We start from the raw sequence: 26444 nt of genomic DNA on the forward strand, positions 1-26444 counted from the left end.
GGAAATAAGCTGTGTCTGTGGTGTAGTAAGTACGGATCAGCCTTGCTATCCAACGCGGTGATGCTGCCAGTATTCTTGGTACGCTACCACGTAATAATAGTTTAAGTTTTATGTAGTCATGGTATTGTAAATATCGTTATGAGATTTGTTTTGTTTAAATAGAAGAATTATTATTTTAATAATGTCTTAAAAAGCACCCCATGCTTTTTAGTTTTTTACAATGAAATAAATTTTTGTTTACACTATTTTCAATTTAAATTTATTAAAATTTATTTTTTATTTTTTAGTTATTTTTTTTTAGATTGAATGAAGGGATTTTAATATTTGCGAATAAAAATATTTTAGTTATATTGAAAGATTACTTAATTGAGCTAGCCGGAGACCACCGAACTAGCTCTTATAATAATTAGCTCAGTTAAATCACGTATTAACAATTTATAATTAAAAAACAGATTACTTAAACAGCGCCATCTTTACGTAAAAACATTACTTCATCATTACAGAATCATTTGTATACGCGTACGTTCCATGATATCATTTCATAATTGCCTTAAGAGTTTATTAAAATGCTGCTAGATGGCGTGCAATACAAATTCACCGCCATCTATTTGCTTCTAAACGAATTAGATGCTATAATTTTGTGAAACTGTCTTGACACGTCGCGCGGTTCCTTTGTAGTTTAAAATAAATTACTAGATGGCGCTATTAGTGATTTATTTATGTAAAAATTATATAAACTGGCAAAAATCTTATTTTGCAAACTGAATAATGGAATTATCTTATCAAATTAGTGTATTGTCATCGGTCCTCGATAAATCTACAAAGTTTGAATGATATCTGCCAGTTTTACGTGGGTCAAAATGGCGTCTAAAAGAGTCAGTAACAAACATACATTACATAATTTCAGTTTGTTTAATTTCACCAATAAAATAGACATTATAAGTACATATAAGTTTGATTAAGTATATAAGTATTGCCCACCGACACATACAGCTGATAAGCTCGTGGCACGCTTGTGACAACATAACCACTGAGCGAAATTATCGATACTCTGCGTATCTACTTTTATTAACGTATTAAATTTAAAAGATTTTTCTAGAAAGCAGGTAAACATATGTAGTTTTTTCATTCATTTTGTTTTCGAGCGAGTTTTCTGGTACTAAATTACATACTTAAAATACAGTGCCGCTCAGGATTCTTGACAAGTTAGGTTCTTTGAGCCTTCTCTTCACTATATATGCGACTATCTTAACACGTTCTTGTATATATAGGAATAGGAAGGTAATCGCCATGATTATTGCAGGTACATCCATATAATTAAGAAAATCGTTACTGATGATTTCTTCCTTCATGTTACTGATGATTTACGTTCTAGATTCATCGAATGAATGCAGCAATTAGCTACTGCTACCTTCCAATTTAGTACACAATAATCTCCGATAGTGAAGGAGAGACCTAACGGCCGTTCCCAATATACTATTTACAGATAGAAATAAATTACTACCTTCTACGGTCAGTAATGAGCTGTTAATAATCTTAAGTCCCAATAGACCCGATAAGTCATTCGTATCGCCTTATATTGCGACGCGTGAATTGCAATTTCCATACAAACTTCTATAGTTGGTAAGCTATACGTCGTCCCATTGACAGACAGTTTGTTCGCATAAGGTGAGTTACCGTCGATAAGTTTATTGGGACAGAAAAGTTAACGATAGTTACGATTTTTATCTCAAGTATGACTGAATATTGGGAATGGCCGTAAGATGTTGCCTCAATATAAATAATTACTAAGAACAGAATAGATGGTACTATTATTAAAATATAAACTATGAATTAATATGCGGGTATTTATATATCAGATGGAACGAAGTATTTGTTGTATTCGAACACACACTGTAATACAACATAACAGTATGGTAATGAAAATGAATTAATTTAACCGTTGCTGTTGCGAATTACGATTTGTATTGTATTAAGTACGCAAAAATGACACTGAAAGCTGAAACCACGGGCACAGAATACAGACCATAATACGACGACTTGTTCCGATTTGTTTTTAATTGTATAATGAGATATTTAAAACAATCGATTTTTATTAAATGAAGGTACTATGTATATGACAGCTCATAATCAATTAACATTCATCAATTTAATTAAAACAATACTAGTTACATGTCTATGAATAAAAAATTAAGTAATTTTATTTTACTTATAAAAAATAATCGTAATATAATATAATTTAATTATCAAAAATATTATTGTCTGTCACAACCTGGGTACATATATGGTCAATCTCTTTTAAACACCGAAATTGTGCAACAGCATTTGAATAATACAATACCACTCTCTTATCGTATAATACTCACGTGCCATGAGCTTTAAAAATGCATGTATCAGTGGGGAAGTATTTCTAATTTTATCAAACATTTTACAATAAAATACATCGATAACACATATTTATCGCGCTACACAATAGATTAATTTTCATCATAGAACTTGATCAAATATTGGGTTTAGTAAAAAAGATGGGAACTTTAAACCGTCCGGAACTACCTATGAGATCTCAGCAACTACATAATACAATATTATACATGTAATCTTTTACACGGGTTTTGAGCGGTGAGTGTAATTAAAGTTTCGCGAATAACAATATTATTGTGCGGGACTAGCTAGCTAACTATCCAAACTGACACAGTTATTGACTTTTGCGAATTCGATAGCACCACTCAACATCCGTACTAAAGTATATAATATGAAACATTTAAAACAATTACAGTTTTTTTCTGAATAATGGACAGTAAATGAAACCTTTTATTTGTTTTATAGGTAATGAAAATGTTTAAAACATACATTTTAAAAATTCGCGAAATTGTTCTGAAGTCGGCTTGAGCTGAAAGTACTCCTTTTGAAAATGAAACATGTGTGCCTTTGGACTACGGAAACTGTTGTAAATAAATTTGTACAAAGCAGTTCCATAAGCAATACTTACAACTAAGTAGTCATTAATCAAATAGGACATGAAATAAAACAGCCTCACTTTTACATTTCTCAACCAATAGCTATAATGATATAAAGTTGAAATGCACAAACATATTTAAAATTACAAGGACTTCGGAAGGTGTTTTAACTATACTGTTGTCAAACACTTGCTTCCGGCGTCACTATTAACCATCGAAGGAATCGACGGTTGTTTCTCTTTAATTATAATTCCACACGATAGAAGCGCGTGCGACAAATCACACAATATATTGCCTCGTAAAGCGAGTATTTTATATGTCACGATTAAAACAAAGCAAAGATAGGCGGTTATAGTATCTAAAATCTAATATGGTATCTACATAATTCAGTAAATACCATTAGCCATAATCGTTACACTAAGCCTAAGATATTGACAGACGTTTCATTTGTAATTTTATATTAAATACATAATATATATTAAAATACGAATACGCATCAAGTTGTTCAATAATAACAATTAATTTCTGATAATATAATTCAAAAAGCAACGTTTATAAAGGTTAAAATCAATAAATCATTATGTATATATCTAATAAATCAAATAAAATAATAATTGACCTTTATATTGTATAACACACACACACACTCAATACTCAGACACTCGCACACTCAAACACTCACTCACACACAATTTACTGCGCAAAGTAGCCAAATCAAATAAAGGGAAGCCATCTTCTTATTGACGGACGAAAGGGACGTCCTTGTCAAACGCCAACCGTAAAGTCTCTCGAAACCGAAAATGTCGAGGAAACCCGGCCAAATACCTTGATTATAGCCATAGAAATAAATATAGAATTAGCCGTTTTATTTGTAATTTTATTTTAAATTCATAATAATATATATTAAAATTCAAAACCCTCCGTTAAGCTAGCTAAGTTGAGTCGTATAGCTCTCAGTCCTAGTGCGCCAACGAATACGAATCGAGTTGTTCAATAATAACAATTAATTTCTGACATAATGATTCAAAAAACAACGTTTATAAAGGTCAAAAATAAATAAATCACTATGTATATATCGATAAATTAAATTAAATAATAATTGACTTTTATATTGTATAACACACACTAAAACACTCACACACACACAATTTACAGTGCAAATTAGTCAAATTAAATAAAGGGAAGCCATTTTTTGGAAACTTCTTCTTCCAAATACCTTGATTATAGCCATAGATATAAAGATAAAATTAGCCATTTTAATGATTATATAATCTGAGTGGTAATACATACTAAATACAGAGTAACAGCTGTTTTGAGTGTAAAAATATTTTATACACACAGCACACATACGCACGTACGCACACACACACAGACACGGACGCATACAATACACAATTTACATCGTAGCCAAATTAAGAATAGGGAAGCCATTTTCATATTGACAGGGAGAAACGCTAATCGAAATGTACATCCTTGTCAAACGCCAAACGTAGTCTCTTGAAACCGGAATTAACGAGGAAAACCGGGCTTCATTGATTATTATATAACCTGAGTTGTAATAAATACTACATAGATCACAATAATATTGACTGATAATTGATGAAAAGCTGACCGTGAAAATGATGCAGACAAATTTGCAAGACAATGTGATGATAAATATGATGATAATATGACAACCGATGTCAGGGTGAACAAAGCGCGCACTATTTTAAATTTAGAAACTATTCTCGGCATACGTTGCATTAATCGCATCGCTTTGAGTCCAATAACTCTTTGTATTATTAACTATTTTATCATCTTATTATAATTTAGGTAGTTACTTTAAATGCAAAATAACGACAATTCTAATATTACCAGCTAATAATAAAGAATTGACAACCAGACAATACATAGAATTTTAAACTAATAAAATAATTATAATCCCTGCCTAAGAACTATGAAACAACATATCATCACAAAATAGCAATAATTCTCACTGTCAGCTTTTCAAACGTTACTATATAATATGTTTATGTATATAATATAATTATGCGGGACATTGTCTTAAATACTCCGAGTCAAAATAAATAACCGTTACGGTCATGTCATCTCTAAACATACGACTTACATCAGATGAGAGACTGAGTAAGTGAGCAAGCCTAGAATGGTCTATCCCATACTCGGTGCCACCAATAGCATGTCTTATAAGATGTGTTGCAGCATTTCTATCTTTTGGTTTGCTCTTTAAGCTTTCTTTCCTGTGCAATAGCAATTCATTTACGTCTCCTAGTTGGATATTTTTCTGCGGTAACTTGAGCGGGTTAAAAAACACTTTTCCCTTCATATGCTCTCCGACAAGCCTGACAGCTTCTACTGCTGACATTGTATCCCATAGCCCATCTGAAGCTATAATTAGAAATTTATCTTTTGCTGTCAGTCTGTGGTAATAAATGTCTGGCTTAGCAGTTAAATATGGCGGTGTATAATAGTTTGCTGGTATAGCTCTAGAGCCGATAACGGGCTCTGCGACTTTAGACAATATATCTGCCGGCCATTTATACCGAAAGTCACCTAAGCTCCTCAAAGGTGCTAGCTCTCCTAAAAGGCGATCTCTCCGAATGATTGTCCTTCTCTCTGATTCGGGATGCTCACTCCATATCCTCTTGAGTTCCGCTAAATTTTCAGTATTATGTTCTTTGGTAATTTTCTTTGAGATCCATCGATTCTCTTCAGTCATCGTGCCTAGTACAGCGTTACAATCTCCAATATTTGCAATATACAAGTGAGGTCCATCAATGTAAGAGACGCACGCCACGGCACCCGAAAGGGAAACAGACAATGTTTTCGGATTAACTGTCCCAGTCGCCACAAACTGGTCTATTACTTCCCTGGATAAGTCATTATCCAAATGAATGATGCTTTTTTCGATAGCTGCTTTAACATCAACATCTTGTTTTACATTTTTCACAAGTTCCAGGAGATATTTTTTGAAACTATCTTCATATATTAATTGCAGGTCGCCCACAATCTCTGCCTATAAATTTTGTAAAATAAAATTATTAAAATTATGTTAATAGATATTATGTGAAAGGAATTAGTGAAAATGTTAAAACACTTTGAGTAATTTTGTAACAATTCTTGTATTTTTAAGTAGTGGTACAATCGCTTTTGTTATACTGTTTGCAATTATATAATCTAAGAAATGAATCCAAAAGATTTGATAAACTTTTAAGTTTTACTAGGAAACGCAACTCTTGGGGGAAAAAGTTAGGAAGTTTATTTTCAACACTCAATGTCAATAGAATTACAAAATTGAATCAAGCTTTTCAGTCCGGAAATTTTAATACCAAAGTTGCAGCTTACTCTGGTCGCACTGTTACGAATGATCATAAATGTTTTGAATCAATTTTTAAAAATTGTATCAAATTTTTAAAATATACGAACGATGCGGGACTCGAACCCGCGACTCTCGGTCCGGGCGCTCGTACCAACTGAGCCAACCGTTCGAGTGACGCATAGATCATAAGTCTTGGTATGTCTAGTTCAACTCTCAGGTTGTGGGTTCATCACTACAGGATCTTCTTTACAATTGAAACAAATAATATATTTATAGATATACACGTATTTCCAAAAAACATTAAAGAAAATTTTGGGGAAAAAAATTTATCAAATCTATTTTAAATAAATTGCTATTGAAATAATTATTTTAAACACACTAAGTGCTAATCTAACTGTTTTAATAATGTTCTCTTTTGTACATTAAAAAAGTTCACTTCAAAATTCAAAGCTAAAATAAAATGCAAATATAAGATTATTGTAAGGGTAGCAAAGGAAAAAATTAAGAATAAAAGTGCAAAAATTTGCTAAAATTAAATGTCACCTTGTCATTAAATGTTTCTATTATCTTGTCTGTGTTTTCCTCTTTCTGGAACTTCTCCAGAATAGGCGCTGGCAGTAGTGCAGCAGCAACATATTTCAACAATCGTTTAGATAGAACTTGTGCACAGGCCGGACCTCCATGACCATCATATATTCCCATCAATAATCCTAAAATATAAAGTTTAAAAAAAATATTTGACTGAATATTTGAAACAAGCATTCACAAGCTTTTACCAGTGGGAGGTCCTTAGCACAGGACGCCTATTTCTGCCATGAAGCAGTAATGTGTAAGCTTTATTGTGTTTCGGTCTGAAGGGCGCCGTAGCTAGTGAAATTACTGGGCGAATGAGACTTCAAGGTGACGAACCCAATAGTGCGCCTCAGAATATTTGGGTGTTTCAAGAATCCTGAGCGGCACTGGATTATAATGGGCAGGGCGTATCAATTACCATTAGCTGAACATTCTGCTCGTCTAGTTCCTTAATGTCATTGAAAAAACCAGACAGCAGTGAATGAATATTTTACTAAATGCTGTAATTAATATTTTTTTTTGTTTTTTTTTTTTAATAATGATGATATACAGATCTAGTTTTGGTAGAAAAGTTTGGACTTAATCATTCAGTTTTACTCAGACCTGTTACATTGTGTGCTGGGTTTAATTAAATTCAGGCATATGTTCAGCTGGGTAATATATTAAACTTTATATAACTAAGGTTCCACGGACATAATTGTAAAAAAATAAATAAAAAACAACCGAAATAAAAAACACTATACAAAAAAATATATATGCACTGAAAAGTATTAAAATAATTGAGTATTTTTATACAATCTAATTCTAGTTACGATAATTGTTATTTTTGAAATCGGTGTCCTCCCGCCGCGACCCTACTCTCGCTTCTCGCCTTCTCACGTACCGCGTGCGACTCAAGCACATCTCAACTATAACTATGTATGTATGTTACAAACCTACCTCGGCTGACACCGACTCCTAAAGTAACAATAATCGTAACTAGAATTAGACTAAATAATTAGATTGTACGCAATAATTTTTAAACTTTTTAGTGCATATTATATATATTGTTTTAGAATAGTGTTTTTTAAATCCTTTTTTTCTTGTTAATATTTTTTTTTGATTATTAGTGAATCTGAAGTACACTAACTAATAATTTGTCTAAATATGTGTAGATCTACTAAATTGTCAAATTAACGTAAGCGCATTGCAATTTGATTACAGAAAGAAATTCTGCCACAGATCGCACCCTTACTGTTAATCGTTAAGGAGTTCCATTGATCATCAATTCAACTACGACAATTACTTGACCATATGACGTGACAACATAAAAAAGATTCGGCCAAGTATCGTTAATTTGCTCCTAAGAATTGAAGAGTTCCGTTTCTTTGTCATAGATCCCATAGTCAGAACCTAACCCAACTCTCACAAAACTACCTTTTTTTATATCCTTTCCAATAAAAAAATGAATCATCGAAATATTGAAATATTCGTCCATTTCGCGTACATACTTATAGCAATTTAAGACTTTTATGTTTTTTCTCATGGATGTCATTGTCAGATCTGGACCGGATTGCAATGTGAAGCACCAGCTTTCAAATAAAAAAAACAATCATCAAAATCAATTCACTCAGCCGAAAGCTGGGGTAACAAACATAAAAAAAATGCAGACGAATTGAGAACCTCCTCCTTTTTTTAATAATGGTTTAAAATCCAAAAAATTTGCATACGCATATTTGAAACTACAATTGTAGTATAATTATATAGAACTTTGTAGTAAAACAATAAGTTTAAATTTAAGCAAATACCTGGGGTTAATTTACACTGTGCCTCACTCCTTGTGTCTTCAATAGGATTATTAGAAGCTAACTGATTAGAATCATAGGATTTAACAACACCATATTGAAACTCTTTGTTGAATTCATTTTTTCTCAAAATTGTGGTTACCTAAAATAGAAATAAATAGTTTATTTTCGTTACATGTTATTGCGATTCAATTGACGACCTAAAATGAACTGCTTTGCTATTTCATACCACGACGTCAATTGAGCTATCGACTTTTAGGTTGACGTCAAATCAAGTCGGAAATTGAATCGCAAACTGTTTCAGTTCGTTCATTCATTCGTACCATGGGGTAATATTTCAACTTAAACTGGATAGCTTATATTGTGTGAAAGTGAGCGATTAAAAAAAAGTTGCTACTTTCTAAGCGGGAAGCGAATCGTTTTGTTAATGACTTTTAAAAATAGTGAAAACATTCATAAAACAAATTATTTCAGTTGATAGTGTTTTTAAAAAGTAGTTTCTAGAGCCATTTTTTTACTGTCGATAAATGTCTGATTATAACGAAATAAACACAACACTGCGAAAACAAGACGTATAACACGGGAACAATCGGACATTTATTCGGAAGATGTAGAATTTACAAAGCGATATCGGTTGTCTAAACAATAATTGGTACCTAGTAGAACTTTGTTATGAGCTGATGCCATTATTTGTATAACTGATTTTTGAAATACGAATAAATAACTCGTAGTTTCCTTTCAATAATAGTTTGAGATATTTTTACTTTCAAAACAAATCGCAACAACAACAACCGCCTCCTGTCAAATCCAATTTATTTTTAATAATACACTAAGCAAATGTTTAATTCGTAATTTAAAGAATATATACTTATATACATACTAGCTGACCCAGCAAATGTTGTATTGCCATATAAAGTAATATAAAAATCACTATACAAAAATAGGTGTTGATCAAAAAAGGGAGAAATTTTTTAAGTTGCATGTATTTTTTAATGCTGAATCAGAAATAATAAAAAAAAAATAAAAAATTGTCCAAAAATTAAAAAAAAATGTTAAGGGTGAACAACCCTTATCACTTAGGGGGATGAAAAATAGATAGTAGCCGATCGTCAGACCTACTGAATATGCATATAAAATTTGGTAAAAATCAGTAAAGCCATTTCGGGGGAGTAAGGGTTACCTTACTTATAACATTGTGACACAAGAATTTTATATATAAGATTAAAGAATTCTATGATAAAACATTTCTTCTAGAGATGGATTGGCTGTGGGATCTCAACCATAGAGGACAACTAACATAACCTCTTGTGATACCCTGTAATATATAAAAATAAACAATTTGATAGAATATACTCCTATAGTGTTTTATACAATTCAAAAGAATACTTGCTCTAAGATGAGAGACAATAACATGAATAAATTTCAACTTATTATATCATTGAACTTCTTCAATACTAAGTAATGCTATTATGTAACCTAAAATTATGAGTGCTGTGTTTTGGGGTCTTAATCGAAATTTACTTATTATAATAAAATGGAACATATTTGTAACAAAAAATCTTTGTAGACAGCTTAACTATTTTTAAATATTGTAATAATATAAAATATCTTATCTATTTAGAACCCATTGTTTATGGCACCGGGGCTACTTTTGGGTTAGTGACCATTACTGCCAATAACTCCTGACAACAGCAGTGTTCGGTAGTGTTGACCTGTTTTAAAACTGATACCTAAATAATGTCTGTCACACAGTGTGCTTTTAAAGTTGAAATTAACGTACACTAGAAATTGAGATATCACAAAACTGTACAAAACATTCAGACTGTACATAACAAAGGAAATGAACCAAAGTGGGCCTAAACAATCAATTGGAGTGTAATCTTTTGTGAATGGATATCATTAAGGAACGGAGAACTTTAGTGGATATAAGAAAGAGAAGAGATTTAAGATCTATGGGTTTGGGCACACAAGGAAGTTACATATAAAATGAGTAAACTCCTTAGGCAAACTCAGCTTTGATCATTTATCGCTGAGTAATCTTATTATGCCGAAGATATGTTGAGAAACACAGCAACAGGAAAAACCAACAAAGATTGGCAAAAGGGGACCTTTTCCTGTTTTTTGGATGTGTATATTCTATGATTCTGGTACAAATGCCAGATCAAAAAAGTTATAAATTTTATTTTTTTTGGATGTAAATCGCAAGATGGCAATTGATCAATAATTACAATAAATTTGGTAGGTTTCAGAATTGGTTGCATCTACTTTTTACATCCCAAAAATTTTTTTATTACTTTATATGGCAATACAATGTTTGCTGGGTCTATATAAATTACATGCACAGGACCATTATTTTTGTCACAGATGATCTAACAAAATTTGCTAAGGCACACAAATCTAGAACAGCACTCACCGTAACATACTAGCCAAGCCCTAAACGTATAAAAAAAACAGTATCAAGAAGAGTGGAATGCAAAAACCTCAAAATCACAAAACTAGGGAACCAGATGCTTAATTACGGAAATTGTGTCTGGCATAGGCCATTCTCCAAGCAAGCCAATGAGTAACACTGAAATACACATATTGTTGAATGTATGAGATGATGAATGATGAATGAGCAGATTACGGTTAAAATGAAGATACAAAAAAAGTTATTGTTCTGTAGGAAGCTTGAATGTGTGCATCATTACTTTCCTTGATAAAGAGTATTTATTTTATGGAAGAAGAGGACAAAGGGGTGTACAGGTTACCTGATGGTAGGTGATCAAACCCTCTCAAACTCACTGCCGACACCACATGATTCACACGAGTGTTACTGGCCATTTAAGTGGTTGGATTTGATTTTTTAAAACATGTCAATTGTCTAGGTCCATACTAAGAAGTTCATTTCATTGTTAAGTAGAATGTGGTAAAAAGTTACTACAAAACTGCACTGTGGAGGAATACCACACATTCAGATGGTAGAGAGCATAACTAAGATAGTGGCTTATAGTGCTATGTGGAATAATATGTTGCCAAAATTGTGTGTTATAGTGTAAAACTTTAATTATATGGAAAATATTAAATTCCAAATAAAATAATAAATATTTAGACAACAGTCACTCAATCTTTTAATTTCAACTCAGACCATAGAATGGTACAAGCAACACTTTAGGGACAAAAATTGAAAAAGCCAAAGTTCTAACATTCAAGATCAGAGGGTTCAGATCAACTAGAACTGTGAGAGCCTCCCAACAAATCCAAAATTTTAACAAAGTATATCTCAAGGCAAATTTTTGGCACTTATAATAATTTTAATAATTAAGAAAGACAGAAAATACAAAGACTAGAAAATCACATTTCATATAAAAAGAAAGAATTACACCAAATTAGCTCTACTTTCAACCAAATCTTGACCAAACACCCCTTTGGATGTTTAGTTAATCAGATGAGTACTAAACAATGGAAAAGTACTGGAGCTTGAACGAAATAACCAAATCCAACTTGAGCTTCAGTCTTTTGAGAAAACTGATTCAGAGAGGAAGACCTTAGACATAACACATAAGTAACTAACTTATTAGTAAGTCAGTCACTCATAAATATGGTGACCAATAGATATGGTGATGAAAAGAATATAATATGATCTATACATTTATCCAAAAGTGAAGCAAAGTAATCACCAACTGTGACAACAATTTAACTCATGTGGTAATCAACTAAAACTATCAGTGGGATTGAAACAGCTTTCCTTCAGAGGAGGTGGCCTGGCATTAGTAAATTGACATGCTGTGCACACCAAGTTTATATTATGATCAATGATGATTGGTAATACTGGTCAGATATTAGAGAGTAGCTTCAGTTTACTCCAGACACAATAAAATTATAGAGCCACATTTAAAAGGAAAGTGATAACAACATCTATAACAGCTTTTATTGAAGTAATTTACTTGGGTTACTATGTGATATGTGCACTAGTTATCATAAATAACCCAAAAATGGTATTCTGCTATTCACAATAAACATTGCAGCTGACCACCCTAAGATTTCTCTCTCTCTCTCTCTCAAAGTCAAAAATTTCTATTCAATTCGGCATAATAAACACTTTTGTATCATCAATTACATTTTTTTACAGTACCACAAACTCGTAAAGCTACTTTTATGGAGGATTGGCAAGAATCTCAACAATTGCGCATTTGAATTATATACAACATAATATACAAATAGCACATGCAGTTATAAAATAATTGGCATTATAACTCAAAGTGGTACTTACTTCTTGAGGAGAAGGCAATATTGTAGTTCCATCTTTATGTGTCTCTCTATTAAATACAGAAGTATGAAAAGATTTTGTAAAAGTATAACCTAAATTGAGTAATCCTCTCAGATTATTATATCCAGTATATGATGTAAAGAATTCCTTTGATAAATTTGGTTTCAATATTACAGTTTTGGTCAGTATTACATTTGAAAAATTCATATTTTTGTAGTTTCTCGGAAAGTTTAAATTATTTTGTTCATGTTACTTCACAAACAATTTAATTACAGTATAGTTGTTTACAAACAAATAGAATAATAAAAAGAAGTTAGATGTATTGTTTATATTATTTTCTTATCACTGCTAACGTTACAAGGTAAAAAATATAATATTAGCGTTAATATTATAAGTGCGCACTACAAATTATTTTTAAAATATTGTTTTGATCTTGAGTCTTGAGTGTTGACACATAACTTTTTTTGTGATTATGAATCGACTGCTGGGGCAGGGGACAACAAAACTGACATCCTGGGTAAAATACTAACTCTATGGTTCGAAGGTGAGCTTGTTGAACTACTGCATGTTGAGGGTTTCTTGGGATAGATCGAATTTTTCTATGCGAGTTTATTATTTTATTTCTGACTTTTTCTAACTTAAAAGATTGCTGCAATCCAAAAACAGATAATAGTAATATTTTCAATATGGTCAGCACGGCATTACAAAGAACGTTTCTTTAATTGCCCTCCAAATAACAATTTGAAACACAACGCCGAGAAGGTTTTGAAGATTTCTAATTTTCTTCTCTATATAGAAAAGTCACCTAGACATGATAATATATTTAAATTTTACATCCGCCGAAAACCTGCAATAAAAAGAATAATCGATAGAAAAAAATTGTTTTCCTCACATATTAAAGAATAAGAAGTGTAGGTATGGAATTTTTGTATTGCTCCCAGAGTTAAACACAACAAGACAAACAAACGGAGACCAAAATATAAATTGGTAGTTATTTTGGGTTACATTATCTATTACATTTGAAGCAGTCATATTTTATACTTTGATGTTCATCGTATCGATAGCAAAATTCTGTCTGCGCAATACCACGGAACCAATATTTTACATATTTTTCTAAAAATGGCTATAATATGAGTTTATTGATTTAAATACGGAAAGCATAAACATAAGCGTTTAACAATAGTAGTATAAATCCAATATTTTTCAATACATAAATCAAAATAGCTCAAAACACTAACCAGCTGTGAAATGGAAAATGCCCGTCTTTATCAGATTTCTTACAGCTTTTACAGCCATAAGCAACGCAAAACTTGTAATTTTTATTTATCTATAAGCATCGCCATTACAATAATCACTAACAATTAGTTAGTTACATTAAATATTATTCTAAATAAATCTTAATCTTATTGTGATTGCAACTACAGGCAAAGATCACATGCAAATAATACATACCTACACATAATTTTTAAATTTTACATAAGAACTAATACTAAGAAACACAATAATATTATTAAAATAATCAGTTTCGATAATGTAAAGTGAAAATGAATTAAAATGAAAAAAACTTATTGTACTAACGGCAGTTTTAATGCATCACGAAAAACTTCAATCCATCTTTCATACATTGTGTCTGCTGACTTAATAACATTACAAATGAGCGATATAATGAGATGACGATAATATAGTGAGACGTGCGCATGCGCCAGCTACCTCAGCTTCGGTTTGGTGATGCCCACCCCTCCCTTCACTGCTACCAGTCGCGCCTATTAGGCGTGGACATCCTCCCTGTTGAAGAACACTTCTTCAACTCCTTATCATCTGATGATCTGGCCAAAGAGAACAAAGTCGAGCCATAGCACGACTAATTACACCAGAACTCGTAGTAACATCGGCAACCCGAGCTACTCCGTCAAATCTTAGAAATAATGCGACCAATACGCCATTTTAGAGGAAACAGGTTTTCTTCCTTCAGCACTACCATGTCACCTATTTTTAATGTTGACTATCTCCGCCGCGATTTCGTGCGTTGTTGAAGGTATGACACATATTCTGTGCTACAGTGATTCTAAAAATTTTGCTCCAATTGTTCATAGCCATCTAATCCATTCAGTTAAATGGAATGCGGTCCTCTGCATCAATAGTTAAAATGGTGGTTCCACAGGGCTCTATTTTAGGACCTTTTCTATTCCTTATTTATATTAATGATCTCCCTTATATTGCAAAGGATAAATATCAAATCGTGTTGTTTGCTGATGATACATCACTCATATTTAAAACACACCGTTGTTTACCAAATTTTCATGTTAATAATGCTTTAACTAAATTTGTTTAATGCTAATAACTTATTACTTAATGGTAATAAAACGCATGCATTAAATTTACTTTACCTAATGTTAAACAAGTTATACACGATATACAGCTTAAAAATGAGAAATTAGATATAGTTGATACCGCTGTTTTTCTTGGGAAACGTTAGATGCCAAACTCCAATGGGGGCCCTCATATAGAAAACTTATCGAGTAGATTTAGTTCTGCTGCATACGCAGTAAAAAAGATTCGTTCCTTAACAGACGTTGAAATTGCACAGCACTATATCATATTATGGTATATTATAATGGTGTAATGCTGCTGATATTGATTTTACTTTTGTGCTGCAGAAAAGAGCTGATTGGACAATTTATGGTATACTTGTACAAAATAATTTTGATTTTTCACATCTGCCAGGCGTCCCGTGACGGCTCACAATTTTTATTTATATGCAGTAAGGTTGTTTTTACTTCCACGGTGACCTTATTTTGCCAAGTAACTCAAGACAGACGGCCTTGACTTGATTGGCTTTTTGTCTAACAAGCAATAATAGCACTACATGGCATTAAAACACTATTTTTGTTAGCTCCATTATAAACGCACTCTAAAATTGAACTACAAGCGGTGAACACATGAAACGGTTTAAGAATTATTTTTTAATCATAGTGACGGCACGGCTGTTACACCCACATTTCCTTTCCAGCCTTTTTTCCTATTCCGTGATTACACACATACTTAATATCGACATTTTTAACAATTATCGATACGCATGGCTTGAAACTTTGGCTATATTTAATAATTACAAACTGTATCACTTGTATTTGAAGGTTTTTGGACTTACCGGTGAAAAAATTCCTTTAAGGTATTAATAACAGACCTGTCTTCATTTTTAAAACGTTATAGTGCACGACGGCAATTTTAATAGTTTACGTGAAGCTTCGTAGTAAGCTTAGTATTCGTACTGGTAATAAACAATAAAAGAGCGACTGTCAGCCGGAGAAGCTAATTTCAGTGAACTTTATGTGCTCATAATTACGGTGCACCACCTCGCCTTGTGTGGTTGTATGTACTGATTCTTTTGGCATTACCATTCTATTTGCTTGAAACGCCTTACCTACGTATTGAGAGCCACCTTTTGGAATAAGGGCTTTACCAGGAAAGCCGTACATTAATACTACTGGCTCTTGGAGCGTGGAGACTGTACTCTAGATAGTTGGCACTTGGCAACACAGTCGCATTGCGCATCTACTTCTACTAACTACTAATCTTAGATCTGTATTGCGCATGTCCATGTCGAATTCGTCATTCATCGTTCATTGTGGCCGACATTGCAAAATTTAGACTTTCCACGATATTATAATTTGTCTGAAAAAGTACTTTTATCAATACAAAATGCCGAATCAAGTATTGACTATAGAACCATCAAATGAGCTGAAATTTAAAGGTATGTGACCTTTTTCAATGCACCGCATAAAATTCATTACACTTTAGAAACTTGGGTAACATGGGTCATGTTAACTGCTGACAAATGGAGTTTCTATTTCCAGATATCGGCGTTTTCTCGGGGTGCGGTTTTTTAAACCCAAAATTAATTACAATACTTATTATATTGTAAAGAATAGTAAAATTATGATCATGGTTTTAAAAACAATACATAAACTTAGTACGGTAAAGATTAATTTCGGAAAACTGTTTGCGCCGCTGAATAAATTTTTATGAGTTTGCACTATGTATGTACATAGGCTTTACATATTTTATGAGTGCTATCTTCCCTAATGTAGGTTTTCTTGAACAATATAAATCATAATATTATAATTTGTATATATATATTTAAATAGATAGATATGTTATTGTATATAATATGTATTATATCCAATAAGTTTACTTAATTTAAATTTGTTAATATGAATAATATTGCAGTATTATTGCAAGTACCTAGTTTAAAAATCTGGAAGTTTCATTTTTACATTAAATACAACACTACCATTAAGCACTCTTCAATTTGTTGTATTATGTGTACTATATTTTAAAATTGGTCATTTAGAAAAATACATATTATAAGTAGATAAGCGGTCTGCAATTAATATCAGTTAAATTTAAACATTATCTGTAATATAGTTTATTAAAAAAAAAGTTTGTAATTATTCATTTGCATTTTTCACATATTGTTCTAATGTAGTACATACAAGATTAATTGTTTCTTTTCTTAAAATATATTAAAAGTGTTGCAGACAAATATTAAACAGTGACAATATCATTTTTGCTTAAAATACTTTACAGATGTGGAATATGAAACAATCACACCTATATATTTATATCTAGCAGATTATTGATAATTTTGCAGCAGATTTTCTAGTCTTGTTAATTTAAATAAATAGCTTAAGTCCTTTGTCAGAAGTGGACCATACATGTTACACACTAGTTTCAACTCCATATAATTTAATACATGTATAAAATTTTAATTATATTATTATGTAAATTAAATAATGTCAACATGTTCCGTTTATTAATATGGTTATTTTTATTCAATATTTTAGTTGATTCTTCAGGGCTCTTTGAACAATCTTGCACCACTTATATGAGGTTATCTAATCCTACCAGTGATACTGTTCTATTCAAAATAAAGACAACTGCACCCAAGAAGTATTATGTGCGACCTAATTCCGGACTTCTTGATCCTTACTCTAAAGTAGAGATTGCAAGTAAGTTAAATTATTTATTCTAGGGAAGACAAAGCTATAAACTGTCAAATTTCCAAAATTATTGTCATAGTCCCAACTATCTTGCGGGCATTTGCTTGGAGTTATCTTGCCTCAATCTGGTGCTCACATAGTTTATCTAGCCAGGACAATAAGAGCTATGAAAATTGTCTGTCTTACTAAATAAACTGATATAAATATGATAAGTACCACAGCTACAATTTATTAAAGTTAAAGGGTTTCAAGCATGAGCTGACAACCACAAATGCATGTTGTTATTTTATATTTGCTACCAGCTGCGAAACTATGAGTTTCTATACTTTATAGTTAACCAATTTTTGTACATGCATTTAAATAGCATGACTTGAGAAACTTTCAGCTTTTATAAAATGATCCGAAATTCAATTTATTATTTTTATAAAATTGAATTCAATGGTTATTTATACATAAGTATTTATAAGTATTAATTCTTCAATAAAGTTATTTTATTACAGTTTGACTACAAGATGACACTCTTATTATTATTGCTAATAATAATACCTACTAAGATATTTTGAGCCATGATCACTGAATTTCTCTATGGATTTTATATTCTTTTTTAAATTTACAGTTACTCCACAGCCTGTGCATGTTGAGCCCAATGAAAGACACAAGCATAAGTTTATGGTTCAAAGTGTTATTGCTCCTGAGGGCAAGACTAACATAGAGCAAGTGGCAAGTATTGAAGAAATTGTTTTTTTTTTTGTTTTTCTGCATTTAATTTGATGAATTAAAATATACTTTTAGTGGAAGGAGATCAGCCCTGATCAATTAATGGACTATAAGCTGCGCTGTGTCTTTGAAATTCCGAGTGGAGCTAATGTAAGATTTTTGCATATTTATTTAAACTGTTGTTCTGTGTAATTCAAATTATAATCCATAATATTACTACTAAAAAATTTAAAAGCATTAAAGTTGTTCTATTTAGGTAAATAAATAAAAATAATGGATAAAATACTTTTTTCAAATTCATTTTGTAACCATATGATTTTTAGACATTGTAACAATTATAGTTATTTTATCATATGTATTAATTAATAAACACACTAGGATTCTGGTGATACATCTGTACTAAATGAAGGTGTTAAGAAGAGAGTTGCTGTTACTGATGATCTCAAAACACAGTCTCCTCTTTCAACCCATTTATCTTCTACAAAGGTAGGATATTTAAATTAATTTTGCTTATAGTATGGGTATTTAAATTAGTAGTAATTTTTTGTTATAATTTAGAGTATCATATTAATTTGAAATATTATATGTAATTTGGAAAAATTAGTAAAATTTGGTAGTTTGCTTTTTTAAATTTATTTGCCATGTGCTTGTACCCTAAACTAAATAATCATATATTTTTTTTAATAGTCAGGCTTAGTCTAGTTATTGCTTATTAACCAGTGATTGACATGCTTGAAGAGCTGTTACTTGGAAAATAATTAAGAAGAACATACTCTAAAGTATAACAAGATAACAATTGAAACTTTTAATTAGTTTAGTAGGTATTGACAGTAATCGATATACCATAAGTGATAACAAATAAAGCTTAAATAATATACCAAATTATACTTGAAAAATTTTCATACTGCACCAATGGTATGTCACTATTGCTTTCCAGGAGGCTGTTGAAGGTCTCATCCAGAATGAAGCAAAGAGGAAGGATGAAAGTCAAGCTGATGGATTGCCCATGGTACTTGGCTTTTGAAGTCCTTCTTATGTAATATAATACGGAATAGCGATTTACGCGATTGATTTTTTTTTTATTTCAAAAGTTGCTTTCCCAAACAATGTTAATTCATTAGTTTAATTAGATAATTTTTAATGCTACTAAATATCTAGTCTTGTCGAGATACTAGGGCGCCTTTATCGGAGACCAACGAATCGCGTCGTAATAACCATCAGCTGAGCGTCCTGCTCGTGTCGTCACTAATTTTCATAAAAAAAAATCAATCTCGTCGTACTACCGTCCAGATTCTCGTCATGTTCAATTCCGTCTTGAAAATGTTAACTTCTATTGTGCTCTTCCAACAAACTGCAGTAGTGTCGCCGCGATCAGTTGTCGTGTGCGCGCTAGCGTTATGCCGTGGAAATGATGTGACAATAATACGACGAACTGATTACGTTTCTATCGACGAAGGATATAGCGCCTTACACTATAGCAATACTCTTAGTGGTTGTTACCTCCTAATATTGTCATAGAATCCTAATTAAATTGAGATGTTCTCACTAGATAACTTGTTAATAGTGATACTAGCTGACCCGGCAAACGTTGTATTGCCAAATAAATTGCAGATTTCTTTTCTACTTACTTCACGCTTATTTTATATTTTAAATAATTCACACTATAGTTTAATAAATTATAGCCTATTCTGGTGTGTAAGCTATATTATTATAATGTCAAAATCCATTCAGTAGTTTTTCGTTAAAGAGGTACAAACATACATCCAGACATACAAACTTTCACATTTATAATATTATTGTTAGGATATACATATATAGAAGGTTCTGTTCTGTAAATGTCACACAAGGTTATTTACTTCCTTCTTCCCACTGTTTCGGTCCAAATAACCACTTTGTCTCTTATATTCCTTATGTTTATTTGTTACATGCATGAATCTTTTTAGTTATAATCATAAAAAGAAATCGGATAGTGTTATGTATATAATTGTTAAAATATTATCGTTATTTATATATCTTGTATTGGTAGAGTTGTAGCCTAGTAGATTTTAGTTATCATACTCTATCATACATAGGAGTGTTTATGAGTGAGTTGTATGAATATTATGCATGGGTATGGTAAAAATATCAATTTGTTAATTTGTGTTCTCAAATGGGTATGGTAAAAATTATATTTGACAATTCATTGATAATAATGTATATATTTTTGTGGTTATTATGTTCAACTTCTTTGTTCTTCACATTACAACAGCGCTAGGCTAATAAATACATATTGTTACTCATATGTGGAATGTCAATTTGTATCTATAATAATAGAGATTGTACTTATTAAATAGAAAGTCTAATGTAAGATTAGATGCTTTTAATATTGCAAAGTAGTATGATATAGAATCATTGAATAAATTCATAAAACCCTTCTAGTCACTGATTAATGTAGTAATTTCTTACAAAATTATACCAAGTTTTTGTATATCTGCATGTTCTAATAATAACTCTTTTTTTATTGATACGTTCATTCTGTATCTATTTCGCTATCATTGTTACTCTAAATGTAGTAGTGTTTTATGAATTAATTTACTAAAATCAAACTTATTTTAAGGCTTTTTATCTATCAAATATAAATTGCTCGCACGTATTGTCTTTTTTATTTGCAGCGAGGCTTTACAAATGTAATTTGAATTTTAAGGTTATTTTATTAATTCTAATTCATTTCAGGCTAAGTCGGATGTTTTCAATACTGACTTCATTCGTTTAAAAGAGGATTGTGCTAAAATACGACAAGAAAATCTTCAATTAAGAGTAAGTAATCTAATAAAATTATGTCGTGTGTCTTTATTTCACATTCAATTATCTGTGTTTGCCTCTGACTTGCTTAAGAAGTTGTTTTCTCTTTTTTTATATTAAAATCAATATTGTTACCAAACAAAAATATTTTTACTTTTTGAGCTGATATTGTGAAATGGGAGTGAATTCAGTAAAATCAAGTCGATATTAAGCTCTGCGAAAATTATTAATTAATATTTTTAACTTACAAATTAATGTTACTAAAATTTATGATTAGTTCAAATGGATGTTTATGTTATTGAATCAATTTGTTGTTAGTTGATGTTGCTTAGCGAATTCGCTTTAAGTTAGATTTGTACGTGTGTAGAAAAAAAACAATGGAAATTTAATTAGTACTTAAATGTGTTTCTTTTTAAAGCTTCACAATACTGATTCAAGGAACTCAGAACAGATTGAACTACTATATGCTTTATTTTGTTGAACAGACAAAACAGTTCACATATATTTTGTTTACTTTCGATTATTTTGTTTACTATCAAAATTTTTGCCCCTTATTTTTAACGTTTTTGAATAAAAAAAATCACGTTTTCTCTGTTCGATACAATCATTTGTGTGGTGTAGAAGAAATGAGAGACCCAGTCATGAAATAATAATTAGTGACTTTCATGACATACTTGATAAAAATGTCATTCACCATTAGCCGTATTACCGTGTTAGCTGATGGAAAGTGAAAGATGGCCGCCCATGGGTATCAGTAACATCAAAGGTCAAGACTTGCATTACGAGCCTCCGACGAGAGTATGCTCTGTGCTTGTAAAAACCAAATCCATACGATTTACGGTTTGGTAGTACTGAAGCCGGTAGATATCAGAAAAGTGTCTGTGGTCTGTGTGAGCCAAGAAATTTCTTGCGAACGCGCAGTTGTCGGATAAAGTAAGAATTGTTGAAATTTCGCTTATCGCCGTTCTTCGGAGTGAAGGAGCAAAATTATAATATATATGATAATATATTGAATTTATAGTTTGTTTATTTTATGCCTAAGATTGGTTTATTTAAGTATAATTTGTTTTTGTTAAATGTGTAAGCATTCTTATCCGTTGGAAAGAGCGGTCTTCCCTAACACAGGTTCTGCGAACTTAAAAGGGAAGTCCTTCAAATGCTATATACTAAAATGCTAAATAAAAAAATTTTTGATTTTGATTTTTTTTGATGATCTATAAATCTATTCCTCGTTTTTAGGCCACAGGACAAATTATGCTTGACTGGCTATACTCATTGGGAAATAAATTGCATGAATCGTTAATTTCACATGACGACACGATTTCAACATAACTATTTGAAATCTATGACAGACTTTAAAAAAAAGACATTAAACCTTTACTTTTTAAGTAAACAATATTCACCAATCAGTGTTGTACATTCAACAAGAAAACAAATGAAAAAATTTTAGAAAACCTGTTAGTCATAATAATATGTCTTGACAGTTTTAAAGTTCTTAATAATAGTAGGTTGATAAGTTAGTAGTTGGATGAAAATTACGAAATATAAATCCGTCTGAAGCTTAATATTGCGATTTCTTATAATGTACGTTTTCTTAACAGAAGAATTGCTTTATATATTAATACTAAGCGAATTACGAATGTATAGTTAATTATAAAATTAATGCAAGCATGCCAAACTTATATACAAACAAAATAGGCTTCAAATTAACAAGTAATGTTCTGCTTAGGAGGAGTTGCTCCGTCTTCAACAGCAGGGATGGGCTGAAGACCGTCAGACGCGCAGTCACTCGTACGGCCCCGAGAAGGAAGACCAACAGCCTGTCATGCCGTGGATAGCCATTGCGTTTGCTATGGCACTCCTCGGTATTGTAATCGGAAAGTTCATTATGTGAATACACGCCCCCTTTCCCCCACGTCGCGGTAAACTTCACACCAATCAACGCTGTACTACCCCCAAAAAGCAAACGCTCCCGTTGATTGTTTAAGTTTTATATAATTTGCCTTATAGTAGTTTTAATGTGTTAGTGTTACTTCTGCACTCGGAAACTTTTATAACGCTATTTCTATGATGTACGCTTATATTGGTGAAAAAATTGAAGTGGAAGTTAATTAAACATATGAACATTGAAATTTCTATCCTGAAACGACCGAATCGTTAAATTGTATTAATTTTAAGACATATGACATGATACGAATACTATAATTTCTTAAATTGTAGATACTTTTTATAAAACTTAATAAATTTAGTGTTAAAATTTATTTCATAAACATTATATTAATTACATGCATTTAACATTGCAATCTCCGGTTGCTAAGTTGCATGTTAAATGCGGTACTTATTTGTGTGTTATTCGGTGTTGTCTCGCTAATTATTAATCTAATCTGATTGCCGATTGGCCGGATCCACACCGATTATCCATTTCGGATCGGCGCTCCGCGATTTACTATCGAAGATTCGTGAACCTCAATCTCGTACTCCTTTCGATACTTGCGGTCATCCGCCGCGCGCACCGCTCTTTCACGCTCCAGCTAATCTATACTGAATTATTCTAAGGCCATCGACACGAGATAAAGAATGCAAACAAACAGACCAATACTTGAATTACGTTGCGATCGATCACTCTTACTAGTAATGGGACAGTTCGTCGATGACAGCTGTCGTTGCGTGTTTAATGGTACAGGAAAGCAGTTGGTACCGCAGTTGACAACATTTGGTCCGCCATTTTGTGATCAAATTCATTTCTGTTTGGATTGCGTTCGAAGTGATACGTATTTTTTCGTTTCCGTATTTAATTATTTTTTTTGTTATTATTAATCCGTTACTGTTACTTTTATTGTTGATTTTTGCTGTTATACTGAGTAAGTGTTGATTGTAATTATGGAATCACAGCCTGGCAGCTCTAGACAACCATTGTAATATGTCAATTCTTTTCAATGTTTAAAGATATCGATGAAAATGTTTTGAACCCCTGAAGCCTTGTTTACATTCTTTACCTCGTCTTGTTAGCCTTACTATTAACAGTTAATAGTAATCTCGCTATGGTCTCCAATACATGCGGTATGTGCAACAGCGGCGATAATCTTCACGAATGGATGCAAATGGATTTATTTACTTAACTAATAGTAGGGTATACGACTTTGTTTTTCCGACGTTTTCATTTTTTCTCTATTTCCCACATCCCTATTTGTGTATTGCAATAGTATAGTAGAAACGAATCGTCCGGTGTGGAACCGGTTAGTGTTTTCTGTCGATACAAACGTGCCTTGATTACAATAAATAGTAAACGATAATATTCAGGTAATCATAATATTCAATTTAATAATAGTTATATTATTCAATGGTGATTTAAAACATACGGATTATAAAAAGAGTACATGAAATATATTAATACAGGTGAAACCATTTATTATTTACATCAATTAAACTTTTTATTATAGTTTTAGTTGAATGGTACAATTTATTTCTGCACTTTTCAGCAAGATTGTTGTATAATGTTAATGGGGAGTATAAACCAACGAGTTGGGTAAGCTTGGTGTAAAGTGTTGATTATAATACATTTGGCAACTATAAGAGAACAGAGCTATAATACTATTCAGTAATAAATGATTATCAATTAAAACTATGCGCATTGTGATCGATAATAATTCACAGACCTATGAAAATGTAATTATAACTAAGCGACGTTAAAACATATGAGTTGGTACTCTTTAAAACAAAAAAAAAATCAATTTAGGCCAGGACACGCGTATCCCGAGCGTGTCACTGGACCATATCGATTTAATATATTTTTTCTATACCACATGTCTGTTTATCAAATTGTATCTATTATAGTTGTGAAATTGTAAAGAGATATTTCGCCGCGACACTAAACGTAGATTTGACTTATTATAATATTTAGAAATGTAATTGTTTATCCTGCAACGCGTTCACTGGTCTGCATTACGAAATATGTTTTCATCAATAAATACGTTTTATAACAATAATTTTAATCATTTAAGCTATGTAAAGCAAGCAATTGTAAGATGGTATATGGCGGTAGTTTATGCTCTTCGATATAATTAATAACACAGTCTTGTTCTAGAACAACATTAGTATTAAAAATAAATAAAGGTGTGCAACATTTGTTGGGTTATAAACAATATGGACGTCATCTCTAAATTATTTGTATGGTATTGTTGTTATTTAAACTATTACGCTATATTGTATCGTTTTTCTGAAATAAAAGACTTAATTTATGATGTTTTTGGCATTATCCTTTCACATTAGAATTACTAGTGGACCCGACAGACGTTGTCTTGTACACACGCCTTAAATTTGAAAAATCGGTCCAGCCGGTTAGGTGGAGTTCACTAACATACACATGAGCAGGAGATTTATATTATATGCACGGAATTGAGAATCTAAAGTCTAAACCAATGTCAAATTCATTGGAACACACAAAAAAATCATCAAAATCGATCTAGCCGTTTAGGAGGTAGTTCAATTGTGAATCTAAACCATTCTCGAATCCACATGAAACATTGTTTCATTAAAATCGGTCCAGCAGTTTAGGAGCAGTTCAGTTACAACAGATGCAAAAAAGAAATATTTATATTAAGATGGCTGGCTATGAGAGAATGAGATAAAACGCATATCTAAATAGAATACTATAATGTAGTAGTTTGCGTATCTTTCACCTCTGTACTATGATTGTGGGAGTCGCCACTATAACGGCGACGGTATACCAGACCCATAGATATACAAATATGTGTCCGTCGCAGACTATACGATAATATTCAGGTATATACTGTAGTATAGACTATACACGAACAAAGTGTGCAAAAGAGAAGACTAACGAAGATTTAGCAAAATAGAGAAGGAAAAGGAATCTACTGTTATCGATTTTGATTAACAAGACGTAAACAGTCAGCCACGTTTGTAATTAGCTCCTTAGTATATTGAATATTAAACTAGCTATTGCACACGTTGATGAATCATTGGTCAAGTATTTTCGGGCTGTCAGATCGCCTATGCGCTCGGCTAGTATATTTGAATTCATTCACGGGGACTTGTGTACTACGCTTG

At 31.8% G+C, this 26444-nt stretch overlaps 2 protein-coding genes across 3 annotated transcripts; one reads left to right on the top strand and one right to left on the bottom strand.

The window, feature by feature from the left end:
* Positions 1-893: 893 nt before the first annotated feature.
* LOC126978554 (pyruvate dehydrogenase [acetyl-transferring]-phosphatase 1, mitochondrial) lies at positions 894-13318 on the bottom strand. Its single transcript, XM_050827498.1, has 4 exons — positions 12883-13318; positions 8634-8772; positions 6817-6983; positions 894-5970 (listed from the first exon to the last, which is right to left on the bottom strand). The coding sequence occupies exons 1-4, from the start codon at positions 13084-13086 to the stop codon at positions 4984-4986; spliced, it is 1497 nt and encodes a 498-aa protein (XP_050683455.1). The 5' UTR covers positions 13087-13318; the 3' UTR covers positions 894-4983.
* A 3143-nt stretch (positions 13319-16461) lies between these two features.
* On the top strand, positions 16462-25615 carry LOC126978560 (vesicle-associated membrane protein-associated protein B-like). 2 transcript variants are annotated; one of them, XM_050827508.1, is made up of 8 exons: positions 16462-16630; positions 17724-17888; positions 18496-18599; positions 18672-18746; positions 18975-19082; positions 19534-19605; positions 21309-21392; positions 23107-25615. In XM_050827508.1, the coding sequence occupies exons 1-8, from the start codon at positions 16579-16581 to the stop codon at positions 23269-23271; spliced, it is 825 nt and encodes a 274-aa protein (XP_050683465.1). In that variant the 5' UTR covers positions 16462-16578; the 3' UTR covers positions 23272-25615. The 2 variants fall into 2 exon arrangements, with proteins under 2 accessions (XP_050683465.1, XP_050683466.1); XM_050827509.1 differs by lacking the exon at positions 19534-19605.
* Positions 25616-26444: the final 829 nt, after the last annotated feature.

Source organism: Leptidea sinapis, chromosome Z, assembly GCF_905404315.1.
Source record: "Leptidea sinapis chromosome Z, ilLepSina1.1, whole genome shotgun sequence".
NCBI classification, from domain to species: domain Eukaryota; kingdom Metazoa; phylum Arthropoda; class Insecta; order Lepidoptera; family Pieridae; genus Leptidea; species Leptidea sinapis.

Bases quoted from the DNA above. Each gene is read 5' to 3' on its own strand.
- LOC126978560 (XM_050827508.1), top strand. From the start codon at position 16,579: ATGCCGAATCAAGTATTGACTATAGAACCATCAAATGAGCTGAAATTT. The intron at 18,600-18,671 runs GCAAGTATTGAA...ATATACTTTTAG, and splicing joins AGACTAACATAGAGCAAGTG to TGGAAGGAGATCAGCCCTGA. The intron at 21,393-23,106 runs GTAAGTAATCTA...TGTTCTGCTTAG, and splicing joins AAGAAAATCTTCAATTAAGA to GAGGAGTTGCTCCGTCTTCA.
- LOC126978554 (XM_050827498.1), bottom strand. From the start codon at position 13,086: ATGAATTTTTCAAATGTAATACTGACCAAAACTGTAATATTGAAACCA. The intron at 6,984-8,633 runs GTATTTGCTTAA...TTTATATTTTAG, and splicing joins ACAGTGTAAATTAACCCCAG to GATTATTGATGGGAATATAT. The intron at 5,971-6,816 runs GTGACATTTAAT...CAAAATTTATAG, and splicing joins TAGAAACATTTAATGACAAG to GCAGAGATTGTGGGCGACCT.